Genomic DNA, 16,524 nt, shown 5'->3' with positions numbered 1-16,524 from the left:
AAGCTTTAATTAAAGATACACTTAATCTTACTGTTTCATTCATTTTAATATATAATAGATTTGGTCCAAGTTTGAGTTATTTCGATTGTAATTATCGTTTTTGATTGTAAAAATACAAATTTATTTAAATATTCCTTTTTAAAAATATACAATATTTATAGGTTTTAAAACGTGTTTAAATTTTTTATGTTATACAAATATATTTAATATTATAGAAAAAATATTTTAAAAAACGTGAATTTTAAAATATGTGTAGGTGTGTGTCAAGAGATTTGAAAATGTTATTCATAATAATCACAAAATTGTCATATTTAAAAAAATATATATGGTTACAAAAAATCGAACAGAATAGGATTAATATTAATAATTGAAAAATAATGATAACCTTGGTATTTCCAATAAAGAAAAAAATTTGTCAAAAAATTTTTCATTAATATTTGATGCGGTTATTGTACTTCGCGTGGATTAATAAGTGAATGATAACATCGTTTTTGTCGAACAACTGTCGAAAGACTGTCGAAGAGCTGACCAGCACTTCGTTTGCAGAAACATGATATTCTGAGATATTTGCATCTCGAGTTTTCGGTACGGAATGAATGATGAATCGTCGTCGTTCACTGGAATAATCAATATACGATAAAATCAAATGCAATATTCAATATAGATTTATAGAATATGCAATCGGTGTATATGTACACATGTATATATGTATACATGCCATAGGTCTCGACTGAGTTCGTTAGTCGTTTTTCTACAATATACACACTCATATATACACACACCTATCTTTGTTTACATATTTAAAAATTCATCGACGATAGATGCTACACAACTTTCCGCGAACAACATATAACAAAATATCGATCGTGTGAAGCCAACAATTGAGAAAATGCGGATAATTTTGCGACTCACTGGTAGCACGTGCACGTGCACATGCTACAAAATATAAAGCGTACGAAATATGCACGTCGTGTATAGCCCGTTAAAAGGTAAGACGTATATGCGAGACGGGATCGCGACCAGTTTTCTGGCCGCGTAAGAATCCTGTCCCGTATTGCGACTCTTGTTTAAAAGCAGCCGTCTCGTCATTCCCTTTTCACGCGCTTGACTTTCCGCGTCCCACGACTAGATCACGCTCTATCAGCGATATCTCGGTCATTGCGCGCTCACGATTACCTTCACGAATCGATCGGTCCGTTTCCGAGAATCCTATTCTTAATACACCACTGATGCGATACTGAAATATCTTTATAAATATAACGACATTATTTATATTTAAACGCTGCTGAAGTTACTAAGCAGTTTGAGCAGTTCGATACCACGATAAAGGGCCATTTAAAATTGAATTAACTCTTATTAAAGTTTAACAGAAAAAAAAATATATTGAGTTTGCAAACTATTAAAACTGATTTTAAATTGCAAAAAAATTCCATCTTTTATTTCCAATTTTTTTTTTTTACAGTAGAATCATTGCTGTTTGTATTAGCAGTTAGGGAGGGATACCCTATATACTTTCCAGTGGCAAGAAGCTACGAGCGGATTAATTGAAACTATGTGTCACGAGACTGCCCAATGTATTCATGCGAACTAATTTATTGGATTTCGTGCTGCGCACACAGCACGGCGTTTAAATTTAATATAACGGCGGAGAGAAGTCTGGCGCCAGTATTTTCCGATCGATTACGCTGATGAAAAAGTCCCATCCGATACTCCTCTTGTAAAAAAAAAATCAAAAAAATCGAGCAGCATCTGTATAATTCGTCCAAGACCGAACGAATCTAGATATATGTATAACATCGGCTTTGATACAAAGTTGAAAATTGCACGATTGCAAAAGATTGATAAAGGCAATATCATTTTCGTGACAGGCTTTATTGGCTGCGTCCGAAATGCATTATATCTGGCGAGAACGTGGAGTATTTCGCGGACGGCTTCACAAGAGTTAAACGCGCAAATGATTAATTAATGAACGTCATGTAATTATTGTATCAAATTACGCGATGGTTATTATGCCGCGAGCTGTTGTCACATAATAATCCATGAATTTCCGAGCATGGGTAATATTAGATATTAACGGTAGATGCGAGGATATTTATAATTCTCCGACGTGCGCACACGCGCGCACGAGTTGCCGCTCTCCTCTTTTATTTAGAATTCTAAATAAATAATTCCGTTTGTTCGTCGTGTGGGATAGAAACTTCTGTTTTGCCGTTATCGTACATATCCGATTCATGAAGGAGACGATTTGAATTGATTTGCATAGATTCGAGCGAAGTTACGAAGCTCCAAAGTAATCTTAAATACATATGTAACGTTAACTTTCGAGGTTTCGAGGACGAAATTGCTTAAATATTGAAATCCAAAAGCGAAATTCCTCTCAATTCCTCTCAGTTATGGATTATACAAGATTTATATAACTCTTGTCACAAGTCAATATCTCCGACATCACGGATACAAATTCCATTACAAGAACGGATTGGTCTTTACTTAAAAAGAGGAGAAATCGACATTTCTAAAAATTTCATTACAATTGATAATTAAATGTCTGCCTCAAAATCGTGAGATTCTCGCTGAGAATATCTTCTTCCAGAATTGATACGTCTTTCGTGGATATTGACTTGTAACAGGATCAGCATGATGCAGAAAATGCATGTGGATATACCGATGTTAGCTAATAAAACAATCAAAAAGATGATTCTATTATGCGTGTAAAAGTAAATCGAGAACGTGGAATAAAATTTTTTCATACGAGATCCCCTTTCCCGAAGAGAATCGAAAAAATTTGAATTTTATTAAAACGCGCTACGTGCAGTATATCTCTCGCGAGTGTCACTTTGCGCGCGGTACCGATTTGCGAGTGACAGAAAATACGCGTGCGTTAACGTTCAGCCATTCAACAACTTGAAAGGCTGAAATAGACCAGGTAATAATACGCTCGGCAGTGTCGACGATTATGTGCATTATGCATTCGCCACGAAATGCGTGCGCTATACTTCTTATGAATATCGCTTTTCACGCGTCGTCACGATCAATATTTACTACCCCGGGACGTTATTACGATTACATCGTTCGAGTTCATATTTTATATATCTATTCTTCGCTTAGCCTCCCCCCCCCCCTCACGGGCCATTTAAATTGAGATTAATTGATCTTAAATTATCCGTTAAAAATACCAATCCGACACATTTATGCGCACGTTATCTCTGGCGTGTCGAAATTGACAACAAAAATACCATTCAGAAAACAGAGGACAATCAGATGCGTTGTGTTCCGGAATTGATGGCACGGCATGTTTTATTTCTCGTGAAATAACTGTGAATATCGCATAGTCGTTTAATGTATACGTTCGGTTCAAATTGGAAATTCAAAACTAAAACTTCTCTTATTACAATTCCGCGATCGGTTATATGTTATGTTAATTTGTACAGGAATAATTAATTTGAGCGTTGCATTTTGACATTTCGATTGTTGGTAATTTCGAAAGAGCAAAAATGTATCGCGGTTAAGCAGTTAATGCAGCTTCCGATTTCGATTTATTTTGCAATTGCAAGTTTGCAGAATGTATTTGTTAACGCAATAAAAATGGATTCACTTGGGATAACACTGAACAATGACCACAATGATTGTCCGCGAGATTTCGTTGGCGTTGCTTCAGTGACGCAGACCAACCGATTGATTTCAATTGAGTTAGAAATCGTTAAGCACCAATTGATGTCTAAATGCGAAAGCATAGCACGAAGTTCGGAGACTCCCACGGCGGAGCCTGCAAGTCGCGAACGTATTTTTCTTTTATAATTTTTACAGATCTTCTCAAGTTACTTACATAAACGCAGCGTTACGTTTTTATGAATGTCTCAATGAAAGAACGGTTTCGCGGGTTGAACAAATTCCAGCTCAAGTAATTCATCCGTTATTCAAACGAAATTTCGCCAATCCTCACGTCGCAAAATCTCAAGGGAGCGATCGATGCGGCCGCCAATGCGCGAGTCGACGCTCGAGCAAATCATGCGAGCCTATACACACCATGCCGCGACTGGCTTTCACCATAATTATATGGTACGTTGGCAGTCGCCAGCCGAATCGGTTCTCCTCGTCGTCTCGTCGACTGATGCAACTGGCGCGGACCTTGCGTTACAATAAAATGCATCGACCCTAAATGAACGGAGGCCGGCTGATGGAGGAAGAACGACGGCGTATCCGGCGGCGGCGGCGAAAGAGTTCAATGTAAAAGAAGCCACAGGACGAAACAGGAAAAAAGGAATGGACTCGGGGCCTGATGCAACATTGCCTGAACCTTGCGGCCGCGCCGAAGCGATGGCATTGCACCGTGCCTTAGGTCACTGTGGTCAAGACTGATTGATGGTATTGATGAATCGACGATCTAAGTATCTCGCGCTTAACTGCATCTGTACATTTACAGGATTATCCTTCGTCGATCTAGAATTAGAAAAACCTTGAATGAGAAACGTGACAGTAGCATTTCTCGAACAATTTGAACCTTCTACCAGTTTGTAAGACATTGATATACCATATGAAAATCTACAGCTCCATTAGTACAGCTTATACGTTTCTCGCAATCGAGATTCATAATCTCGAATCAAAAATCTCGTTCGCGATCCTAATTGAAGATGAAATTTGATCGTTCGAGGAAATGGAGCACTCGAGGATCGAAGCTGATTACCAGCTGTTGAAATCGGCCGCACGGTTGAAACGTTCGGACAGGCGAGAGAAAATCGACGAAAACTGATGGGATTCGAGATCCCAGGTCGAAATGACAGTCGGCATGCGAGGAGCCGAGGAACCAAGGAAAAAAAAAGGAAAAGAAATGGAAGAAACTGTGGAGTCGCGACGCGGTGAAATCTGCGTGCAAAAGTGCAAGCCCTGCGAAACGTTCTGGGAAACGACAAAGGACCAATGTCGGTTTGGTTCGTTTGGCAGGTCTCGTTCGTTTTTATTGCCCCTTTTCGCTCGTTAGATAGCACTCTTTTTCCCTCGCGGTCTTCCTTTTCCTTTGCCTTTTCTATCTTATTATTTCACGTCGCTGCGCTATCGTGCCGCAGTTTGTCTATTTAGTTACTTATTTAGCCGCTTGTTTATTTGCGTTCCCGCAGCCTGTGGAACCAATTTACACGAATGCGAGGGAATCTTCCACGGAAAATTAAATGCTCTACAAAAGTACAATTACGTTACGTTACAAGGAGAGCATAGTGCAAAACTATATAATGGAACTAATTTGAGAAATGTAACCAAAGGAGAGAAAATGCCGCGACATGATGTACACGCAATATTTATGCGTTAAATACAGGTTGCTTGAACATATTTCTTGAAAACAACGAATAAAAGAATTTATGTATTTCAATATCAATATAAAAAAGTATTTTTTTTGTTATATCGAGGTATATAATAATCATTTTTGAAAAATATATAATATATAACAATATAATTATTTTTAAAAAAAACGTCGTGTCCTTTGCGAGCATTACCAGATATACTTTATCAGTGTAAAAAAAAATTTTTTTATACCGATACTGAGATATATAGAAATTATTTGTAAAAAAAATAATGTATAATATATAATAATATTTTTAAAAAAGTCATCTCTTTCACACATTGCCAGATATATTTTCGATATTTCTCGTTCATCATTCAAGATTTTTCTGACTAAGCTCCGAGCGAATCGCTCAACGATTTAATGGACAAATGAGACTAGCACACACGTACATGTCGTAGCTATATTCTTTAATACGGGAGAGCATATTAGATCATTCTGTCTGATGCAAGATTAACAGGGGGCTGCGTCTTGTCCGATTCTCGCGTAATTAATTGGAGAAACCATAGCATAAGGCACTGACAAGGACGGCGAGTTTTTATGTTACGGTAATATTTTCGCGGATCTTATTGCACATCTCGCTGGTCTATAATCACATATTTATAAAATTATAGCGATTATTGTTTCTCGTCTGTTTTTCTTTTCGTCACGAGGCGCCGGACTTGAAGTACAAGGAAAGGCAAGAGATTACTGCGTTACAAGCTTCAGATTTTCTTGTTGTTATATGTTCCGTTATAGGTATGTACATGCAACCATATGCAATGTGTTGCAAACATTCGTGATGCAAACTCGTTGATTATCATCGACTTGTAATCATATCGCGATGAAACGCACTCCCCCAACCACTCCTACTATAGAATACAGAGACAAACTATGTAGAATGCTCGAAAATAATTACATATTGCGCATAGCGATACTGCTCGTTCTAATATCTGCCTCGTGAAACTGCAAACTCGCAGATTGATTGGGAAACCGCCAAAGCTCAAAATTCAATGTTATTATTGAAATAAACATTTAGCCAAACGATTTCTAAGAATTCATAAGGCCAGGATTCATAAAGCCAGTAAACTTCACTCAATGAATCGATCGGTGTTTGGATCGTATCGAGGAATAATAGATCAACGAAGATACAAGTGACTTTCTAATCGCGATTCACAGAGAAGCACTTACAGGAAAGTCACGACTCACGTGATTATTCACGAAACTCGAGAACGGATGTCTGGGATGAATTTTACACCCCTGTATCGAAAAAAAATGAAGCTCACGTTGGAGTAATTTTAACGTAATTCTTTCGTTTTAATATTTTTTTAGTTTCTCCTTACTTTTTTCTCAAAAAATATTGAGTAAATTTATATACATATATATTGTTCTCAAATACTAATAAATTGTAAAACAATAAAAAAATGCAACATTTAATTATCTGCGGGAAAATACCGTCGCGTAAGAATGCAGTATCATGTAGGTCATTACAACGCGTCTGCGATAAGATAAATCAGGTGCAATGAATGCGCTAATAAAATTATCTACTCGTATAATTTTGGACGAATCTTGACGGCGTCGCTTGCGCAACCTCCTCCTCGAGGCACATAAACAATCGATATATATAAGCGCTGAGAGAAGACAATCATTTCGAAATCAAGCGGAAATGCAAATTGAAAGCCATAATTCAAGTTCTGATCAAAATTCTATAATTCACCAACATTATTCGCGCGAGGCGCTTCGCGAGGCCACACCGGACTCGCGCAGACGTTACGTCGTATTATTATAGTTATTAAACGTCATTATGCACGTCGATCGGGATGCGGTTTGTTTGGCGCACACGGCGCCTCGTAAATAAATCTCTAAGCCAAGGCTTTAAATCGCAGCCGCGAAAATTAGTTCGGTCAGCCCTCTGCTGAGACATCTACTCGAGATCAATAAAATGGCGGAAGAACGCGCGGGCAAACACGCGGACGGTTTATTTGTCAACGGATCGTCATTTAATTAACAAACACACGCGCGCCGCGCGCGCGCGCGCACCGGGTCGTACACACGCTTGCGTGTACGCACACTTTCGCAGTAGCACAGCGCGAAACTTCCGAAACAACTTATCATTTCTCCCTGCGTCATTTTTCATGTCGGGAGCGCGCGCAACATTACTCCTCGTCGATATTGACACCGTAAAACGAAGTCGCAAATAACGCCGATTCATAAATATTTCATTATTCACGGAACAAAGAAACGTTCGATGCGCAGAGTCGGTGATTACGGTTTGTCGTTAAAAAATTTCAAACGATTTATCACTTTTATTCCATTCTCCGCGTCTCGAAATAATTATTACTTAAAATTCCCTCTACAATTCTACAAAATACTTGGCTAGAATTCCGATTTCGTGGCGCTCACTTAAGTTCGCGCGTAGCGATCGAAGGGGTAATTATGAAAAATATTCGATCGCGCGATAAAAGTGTAAACGAGAAATTCACGAAACCCCATGCAGAAACGACTAATGGCTCGATCGTTTGCGCAACGCTAATATTTGTTATGTAAAATGATGATGTTTGCGATTCGGTTCATATGCGAATTTGACTCGTCAAAGAGTTGCGCAAATTTGCGCTCGATCGTACGGACCGCGCCGGACGTCATCGTTGTTACGTTATATTGCATATAATTTGGGGTATTTTCACATAATTCTGCGCGTGACTTACTTTTGCATTCCTTCGGGCTTTCGTCGGAATTGTCAGTACAATCGTCCGATTTGTCGCAGACCCACGAGATCGGTATGCATCTGCCATTGGCACATCGGAACTGCCGCAAAGGACAAGCTAGTTTACCTGAGAACCAACGAAAAAAATGCACTGAGAAAAAACTCAACAAGTAGTCAAAACAAGCTTAATAAGCAGCACGTAAGAAAAAAAAAGAAACGTAAGAAACGGAAATTAAGCGTACTGGAGATCGATCAATCGTAGTTTTTCAGCTTCAAAATTAAACTTGTATTTTCGAGAGAATACCCTCGATCGCTCGATTCACTCACCGCTTAAATTGCTTGTCGCGCTTACATTCTTTCGCTCGCCTTGCGAAACCTTCGCGGATCTCGTAAATAAACGAATTGAGATAACGCCAAGATTTGTAGCGGAGTTTATAATTAGATATTAGAGTGACTCGCCGTTAGGAGACGACTATGGATGCGATCGCGCGACACGTGCGTCGCGTCGTTTCAATGCTAAACGCAGCAATAATAAAATCAAACGTAATCTCTCGCGTAACTCATTTGCGTATCAACTGGTCGACAAGGTTACTTTGCAATTCTCGTTGACGACAATAGAGTTAGATACTTATCTCTCTGCCTACTACGCTCATTGAGCAAATAACCACCAGTGACACCACGCAATTTTACCTTTGCATTTTACCATATGCAGTATCGCTATTCGATTACCGTGTGGGCCGTGTAAACGATTATTATTTCCAATTTTACAATTTTCATTTCAATTAACCGACGTTCTAACATTATCTGACATAATATTCTTACTATAATGTAATTTCTCCTTGCGGTAGTCATCGTGGAGAAATATTTATTTAACGATCGTACGACAGGAGAGAGTTTCCTATAGAGATATCGCAGTTACTCCATCAGTATATCAGTATAAAGATTACCGACGAACGGATCCGAAATAATGCGAACGGCACACGGTGGCAATCCAAGCGAAATAACAGACGATCCTGAGATCGAAGTTTTTTCTTTTATTTTTTTTTTTTGCGAATTCACGTACGGTCCGCGCATCGATCCGCGAAACACCTTAACAACTCCCGACGGGAATCGCCGACACGGATTTATCACGTGGGACGTGCGCGCCGGCTATTTTCCGCTGTGCTTTACGCTACCTCATGAATTCCTCGGTGAAATTACCGGGCGATGTTAATGGACCGGTGGAAATCGAGACGTACGCAAATTTCTCGGGGCGACTTGAACGTGTGTGTGTGTACGCGGTCAGAATCGATCAAATAAACGTCCACGACGGATCTATTCTGTTTCGCTTGTTTGCGCGGCGCCTGGATTTGCCGGAAGAATCATTACGCTAATTGCGCCTGATGGATATCTGTAACTAGTGTGTGCGCGTCTCGTTTCTGTCCGCGGTGCGTACTAAACATATTCTGCGAACGCGTTAGAACCGGTAGTTATACTCTGCGGTTCTCTCGTGTAACGTAGACAGAAAAATAGCGCATAAAATTTGTCGTTGACAAATTTTCTTGCTCGAAACAATTCCCCGTCTCTTCGAAACTACGATTTCGGAAATTAAACGACGAATCGACAGCCTTGATAAAAAAAAATCGAGAGACTTTGCTTTATCAGATTCGATTTTCATTTTTCGCAATACAACTTTGACGATTTTATTTCCCTCCATACATGTTAAATCTAAACCAATATCTCGAGTTAAATAACGTTTTGTTATTTTTAACTATGTGTGTCGAAATTTATTATATTAACACAAAACAGTATTATTTTAACTCCATTGGTTTAGTAAAGTTAAATTACCATTGTTTTAGTTAAATTACCGACACATTGAGTAGGAGCAGTGGGGCGATCTATAAGAATAATTAAAAATGACTCAAATCTCAAGTATAATTTGACACTACGAATTTAATAGTGTATGCGATATGATGAACAAAAAATTAGCTCGTGATCTCGTTTCAACGCCTAAGAATATTACTCAAATCAAACATTCAATCAGACAGGGGTGAATTAATCAGGTCTTAATCTTTTAATTGTCCGAGTATTCACAACTGCACGAGATAAAAAAAGCATGTGTGCAGGGAAAAGTTTCTTTCTCCCTTTCCTTTTGCTCTTTGTAAAAAGAAAAAAGATTCAGATGTATCATGGATGCTCTAATCTTGATTTAACCTGCATTTATGTGATCAGGTATGAGGTATGACATATGTGTATACTTAACAAGCGCAAATATAAATACTCGAGTGAAACTCCAATTCTATATTATGTCGGAGCAAATTTCAAAAAATCTGCGGACAGATGACAGAATTAAGTCAGACAATCGGAAATCCTTTACATATCAAGCTAAAAATGTAACGAGACGATTTTTCACTTATATGTACATGTCGCATGCAAGAAACAGGAACTATAACGCGCTTGTTGATTAATAAATATTATTTATTTTAAATATCACGTGCCTTGCAAATATTGCAGAAATCAAAACAAAGCGGCGTTGAATGACTTATCATTTTACTCCGTTTTCTTTCAATCATGTTAACATCCTACTATGGCTGCGTTCCGATATTCACTGTCAGTAATGAAAAACTATAATGTACGTCACGTAAACTATAGATTTTCAGTACTTGCAGCGAATATCGGAACGCAGCCTATATACATATCTCGTCTCGGCGAAAAAAAAAAACAGAAAAGTATACACAATAGCTCAATGGAAAAGAGCGAGTGTGCGCGACCGTTGACAAAACGGGACGACGACGCCGACGACGTCGTGTCTATCGGTCTTACATAATGTGCAACTTCGCGTCAGCTGAATCGAACGTCTCGGGCCGCGGCGCTTTTTCGGGGGGCTCGTCCCCGCGGTCCGGAGGGATGCTGCGAACGATCGGCCGCGGACGGAACGGGAACACGTGAAAGATCTAAGTAGACGCGCTTCGCTCGCACGAATGCGCGACGCACGAGCCCCAGTCACCTCGGAAATGCTCTAAACCCTAAACCTAATTTAGATTAACGTTATTAATCGCAGAGACGCGAGTTCAACGTGATACTATGACATTATTAATTTTCGCGATACAAATTTGATATAATAATGTGATTTTCAAAATTCGGTTTTCAATACACGGCGCGTTCTCGACGAGAGTGGAAATTTTCGGAGCTGGACTCGGGGTGAGAGAAACGGCCGCCATGGAATCCCCTCGCACGACCTCGCCGGCATGTTTTTTTTTTTGTTCCGGAGGCTTCGCACAGGATCTTGTCCTCTTCTCTTACGAAATAATACGCGATGTCACAATGCCATTAATCTCTGACGCGCGTCTCATATTAACATCGGACGACGGTAGCGATGACGTTGACAGTCAATAATAGCACGTACGCGACTACGTTCGTAAATAAATCGATTGTCTCTCCTCCCGATATCCAGCGGTGACCAAATAACGCGTGGACAAATAACCCACCCTCAGAAGAGAAAAAGAGAGCGAACGTTGAAATCCGCGAGCCCCTCATTGACGCGCCTCTCGGAGGGTGGGAGCGGGAGGAGGGGGAGGACAGAGCGCAGCAAAGGCGAACGAAGTCATAACTGAAAAATTCGTCGATACGTCGCGATACCGTCGAAGGAGGCTTTCGTAGATGAACGCGAGACGAATCGCGAATTTTGTTCCGAGGACCGCGACGCAGCTGGGTGTATACGGGCCAGGCTCTTCAGGACCAGCTCTCTTCCCCTCGCCGCCTCCCCCGCTCCCATCTCCCCGTCACCCCCTCTGCCCCCTCGCGCCTCTGGCCCCTTTCGCTCGCTGTCGCTCCAGCGAAAATGTTTCTCCGCCGTAACTGTGACTGAAAAAAATGCGGGACTTACTGTCGGTCGAGAAGGCGTCCGCGGCTGCCAGCACGGCCAGCGCGACGAGCAGCAACACGCCACGGGATTCTCGCCCCATAACAACCCTCTTTTCTTCTCTCACGGTCGTGTCCTTCGTGCCTCCGTTCCACCACTGTGTCACGGCGAACCACCACCACCACCTCCACCACCACCCCAGCGGCAGAGCGGGCACACCACCACCGTTGCCAACCTCTCGCGGTGCTTCCTGCCGCGACAGTTTCTTCTCCCCGCCCCTCCCTCGCTCGCTCGCCCCCTCGCCGGGTTTCTTCTCTCTCTCGCTTTCTCTCTCTCTCTTTGGCTCCTTCTCTTCCTCTCGCGAGAATATCGATCAACAACAATAACAACAACAATGTACACCGCTGTCGGACGGAGTGGCGATCACTGACGGAGCATCCTCGCGAGACCACGCGGTCCAACAGCCACCGGCATCGGTATCCGTCGAGCCCGTCAATCGGACGATCTCGCTGTCCCGCTCCCTCGCTCTCTCTCTCCGTCTTTCTCGTCAGTCGCAATCTTCGCCGCCTCGTCGCCCGTCCTTCTCCGCCTGTCAGTCACTCTCCTCCTCGCGGTTACGCGCGGCGCAAGAAAAAAAATACACTCCGCGAAGTGGTGAGACCGACCGGCCCGCCCCGTGTGCTGTGCGACCACCTCCGTGCGCGTCCCGCGAGGTATATCCGTCCTTCTCCCTCGCCTTTCCTCGCCCGCTGCTACCCGCTGCTGCCCGCTGCTGCGTCGATCCGACCAGTGGCGGATTATCGCGCCGAGGCCGTCAGCGCCCTCCGATTTTCGGGCGGCTCGGGGCGGATCTCCAACGCGGAGGCGCTCGATCCTCTCGTCGCATCCTGCAAAAGTTCCCGGTCGCAAACAATGATCCAGTCAGGGCCGAGGGGGGGGATTTAAATCGTCGGCGAATTCGGAGCGAATTAGATTCCGGAGCGCTACGCGAGAAAGAGCCACACATTGTCGCGTTTCATTTACACGCGAATGAGCGTTAGACCGTTATCACAACAAACCATTAGAGGAGACCATTAAGACACAGATCATTGTCGTAGTCCCATATCCGCTTCGCAAAGGCTTCCCCGATAATTCAGACGAGGAAATCGGTCATTTCGCGCCTGGAGATTCCAATGTTTCGGGAAACTCTTAAAAATGTGACTTATAATTCCGCGTTTATATATTACAAACTTCGTGATCATTACTTCCAATTAAACCGCGAATAATACTCGATAAACTCTTTCTCTCTCCCTCTCACACTCTCATTCATTCATACTCTCTTTCTCTCTCTCTCTCTCTCTCTGACACTTTCTTAATTAAAAATGTTTACCAGCGACAGGAAGTCTCGAAATTAGTTCAAATTCCGTGTCCTTTAATCCGCCACTGCGATTCAGCCGGTTTTCTCTCGCTCTCTGTCGCTTCTCTGTGCCACGCTCGATCGCCCAGTGCGAGTAACGTCGCACTCTGTCTCCCTTTCTCTCTTTCTTTCCTTCGCGCGCTCTCCCGGGCGAGACTACGCCGGCCGACCAGTCGGCTCTGACGCACCGACATCGCGCCACCTGCGCGCGCAGTTTCGCTCCTCTCGTTCCATTGTGCGCGCTCACCGTTCCGCTTGCCCCCTCTCGCCCCCCCCCTCCCCCCGGCCATTGCGCTAAACGCGCGCCGGCGTTGAAACGCCGGGCGCTCGAACTCGAAAGTAGCGTTTCACGCGCGTCACCTCGTCACGCGTGCGAATCGTACGATACGTGGCCCCGGCGGCTTAACCCGGAAAGGCCACGCACCACCTCCTTCATTCGCTCCTTCCGCGAACGACGAAGAAATGACGAGGTGAAATTTCTGCGCTCGCGCGCGTCGCCGGCGTGCACGCGCACGCACCCGTACCTGTGTGCGAATCGAGGCATCATTCTTAAATGGAATTCTTTTGTTTTTTTTGTCTTATTTGTCTATGTCAATGGATGAAATTTGTTATTCCTAGTTGTTTGTCTCACATGAATACTAATATTTAGTCGTCTGAGAATATATGCTTGCTTGAGAAATATGCTTAGATACCGTAAGAAAGACCGCAGAATAATACGAGCTGTTTGTGTTTAAAAGTACATAATTTCTTAACTCATCGAAATGACGCAATGTTTGCTAGACAATAAACTTTTACAGTTTCTTTTTTTTACCAAAATTGTCAAGTAGACAAGCAACCATTAATTATTAAATAGTTCGACTTTAAGAAATAGCTATATTATTATTATTATTATATACATTAATATACACCATATAATAAATATTTAGTTTGTAAAAAATCTTGTAGAAATTGTTGGAACTAAAATTATTGGAAATCAGACTTTGGACTTACTTTGTACACAAAGGGGTAATAATGGAACAAACTTCGCTATTACTCGTTATCTGTGTGAGTCTGCGTGCTCCACATCAATACATTAGATCCGTTAGACGCCAAAAAGCAGTTCTTCTGCGGATGAACGCTTATAGATACAGTAGGATGCTTGGTTGGCTTAGAACCCGAGAGCTTCGCGACCACTTGCTGAGATACTAGATCCCAAATCCATAAGTTTCCGTCCGCCGAGCCGGAAAGAATCCTCGTGTCTTGACAGTCCACGATCGATTCCAGGCACAGATCCTTCCCAGTGTGTCCAATGAACTCGCCGAGTAGCTCTCCCGAGTCCTTGTCGATCAATCTGATCACGTCGTCCGCGCAACTGACGACCAGACATTGTCCATCTCTAGTGAAACTGACGCATGTAATCGCGTCTGAAAAGTTTGCATTGTGTTGTATAATACTGTATTACTTTCTAATCAACGAAGTCGGAAATCCGTTATATTAACTTGTTATTTCTTTTACCTCCCATATAATCTTCGCAAAGTTCACCCACTCGTATATCATACGTGCGTACTTTGCCGTCGAAAGAACCGGACAAGATCTCGTGATCCGAAACCCTCACGCTCGAAATGGAATCCTTGGCGTCGTTCAAAGATTGTACCGCTTCTTGCGCCTTGGAACGTCCGTCCCAACACATGACACTGTTGTCACGCGATCCAGAAACGATCATTGACGATTCTTCGTTAAATCTGTGATTGCAACAGGAAACATTAAGCTTAGCTAAGAGAACTTACGTTTCAGAAATACATTGCGTGTTCAAACGTCGTAACATAAAAATCATTATATATGACACTCAAGTTCTAGATTCATTGAACTTAATTACCTTTATTTAAGACAGAATTTAATTGGTGATATCAGACAGAGGGCACTTTTTCTCACCTTTGCACTTACAAATCTTAATAAATTTGTTTGCAATGATCCTCACTGCACTAGATTGTTAAACTAAAATATAGTAATAATCTTAATACTCGTTAACTTCAATTGCAAACAATACACTTACCTGACTGTCGTGACGGGTCCTGCGTGTCCTCGGAAACGGCGCACAGGCGTGCCTGTTGCCACGTCCCAGACGATTACAGATTTGTCTAATCCGCAAGATACTATCTGGCTGCTGTCGCAAGACGCGGAGGCATCCATAACCTCGTCACCGTGTCCGCCGTATGTCTTTAACGTAACAGACTTGTACGGATTCCATAATTTTATCTTTCTATCTGACCCACACGTTACGCAATACGAACCGTCCACTGAAACGCAAAACCATCAGTTTCCATATACATCTCTGATAAAATAATAGTGTATTAAAAGTAAACGAGTCTCCTTACCACTGAATCGTACAGATCTGACGGCCCCTTGCTTGCAGTCGATTTCTTTCTCGAATTTGTATTCAATATTCATTTTTCTTCTCTTCTTCTTTTCTTTTAATGTGTTAAATATCTTTTCTCTATTATTTTAAATACCTTTTTCTCTATTATTCTTATACGATTTAATTTCTCAGTTATCAAAATTATAACAGAAGTGATACATCTTGCTTCACTTGCTTGTCGGTCGGAGTACAGTATATTGAAATTACCACGTGCGATCGCTGATCGCGTACACAACTGGACCGATTGGACGTCGTCGCGGCGTCGGTCGTTGTCACGCAATTGGATATCGCGGATACCCGGTGCTTTCCAATGAGAACGCGCGCACACACATGCAACGCCACACGATTGGCTATTGACTAGGAAAACTCTCGCCTAAAGTCGGGACTTTAGCCTAAAGTCAACCGCGTGATGTACACTGTGCACCCCCTAGAATCGGCTGCTTTCACCTTTCACCCGAGACCGAGGCTCGACTGGCCCGAGTGTCTGCGAGTGTCGCACCACCGCTGTCAGCGGGGTTCCGTTTGACAGATTGGCTTCCACTTCTCAATTTTGTTTCTTTCTAAACAGCCGGACTCCGGAGCCAAGCTTCCACACGGTCCACACCGTCCACACTTCCACATCTCGCTTTCCGCTCAGATGGTCAGACTCGTCAGGCGGAGTCGACGCGACGATTTTGTACGGATTATGCGTTAACCCGTCGATCGACACTGCGACGGAAGACAGAAGACGGAATAGACGGATACCTGCTGGCCGAATCAACCCCGAACGATTTAATAATGCGGCCGTCCCGTATGCGGATGACATGACATTTGGGCGCACAGTGATGAGGACCTGCGATACTAATCGCTGCGTGCCGTTAGCAAAAGCGAAAAATGTTCG

The 16,524-nt window shown here is 42.4% G+C and overlaps 2 protein-coding genes across 7 annotated transcripts in view; both read right to left on the bottom strand.

Moving 5' to 3' along the window:
- Nucleotides 1–12,083, bottom strand: part of LOC139772978 (low-density lipoprotein receptor) — a 30,940-nt gene extending 18,857 nt beyond the window's left edge. The window contains exons 1-2 of one of the 6 annotated variants that reach the window (XM_071707098.1): nucleotides 11,878–12,083; nucleotides 8,014–8,139 (exon numbers count right to left, since the gene is read on the bottom strand). In XM_071707098.1, the coding sequence (XP_071563199.1) occupies nucleotides 8,014–8,139; nucleotides 11,878–11,956 (205 nt within the window). In that variant the 5' untranslated portion in view covers nucleotides 11,957–12,083. The remainder of the gene's footprint in view (nucleotides 1–8,013; nucleotides 8,140–11,877) is intronic. The other 5 variants (XM_071707101.1, XM_071707100.1, XM_071707099.1 and 2 more) reach the window with 5 other exon arrangements.
- A 2,025-nt stretch (nucleotides 12,084–14,108) lies between these two features.
- On the bottom strand, nucleotides 14,109–16,493 carry LOC139772984 (WD repeat domain-containing protein 83). The gene is made up of 4 exons (XM_071707118.1): nucleotides 15,604–16,493; nucleotides 15,282–15,525; nucleotides 14,744–14,970; nucleotides 14,109–14,652 (listed from the first exon to the last, which is right to left on the bottom strand). The coding sequence occupies exons 1-4, from the start codon at nucleotides 15,674–15,676 to the stop codon at nucleotides 14,279–14,281; spliced, it is 918 nt and encodes a 305-aa protein (XP_071563219.1). The 5' UTR covers nucleotides 15,677–16,493; the 3' UTR covers nucleotides 14,109–14,278.
- Between the last annotated feature and the right edge of the window lie 31 nt (nucleotides 16,494–16,524).

The sequence above is a fragment of the Temnothorax nylanderi genome, unplaced genomic scaffold (genome assembly GCF_030848795.1).
Source record: "Temnothorax nylanderi isolate EJ_2023f unplaced genomic scaffold, tnyl_v1.0 TNYL_tig0056_pilon, whole genome shotgun sequence".
Taxonomy (NCBI): domain Eukaryota; kingdom Metazoa; phylum Arthropoda; class Insecta; order Hymenoptera; family Formicidae; genus Temnothorax; species Temnothorax nylanderi.
The sequence above is the reverse complement of the archived record's forward strand: the minus strand, read 5'-3'. Positions and strand labels throughout refer to the sequence as shown.

Excerpts from the sequence above, each read along its gene's own strand:
- LOC139772984 (XM_071707118.1), bottom strand. The coding sequence starts at position 15,676 with ATGAATATTGAATACAAATTCGAGAAAGAAATCGACTGCAAGCAAGGG. Across the intron at positions 15,526-15,603 it reads CAGATCTGTACGATTCAGTG|TGGACGGTTCGTATTGCGTA; the intron begins GTAAGGAGACTC and ends TTTGCGTTTCAG. Across the intron at positions 14,971-15,281 it reads GGACCCGTCACGACAGTCAG|ATTTAACGAAGAATCGTCAA; the intron begins GTAAGTGTATTG and ends TTGCAATCACAG.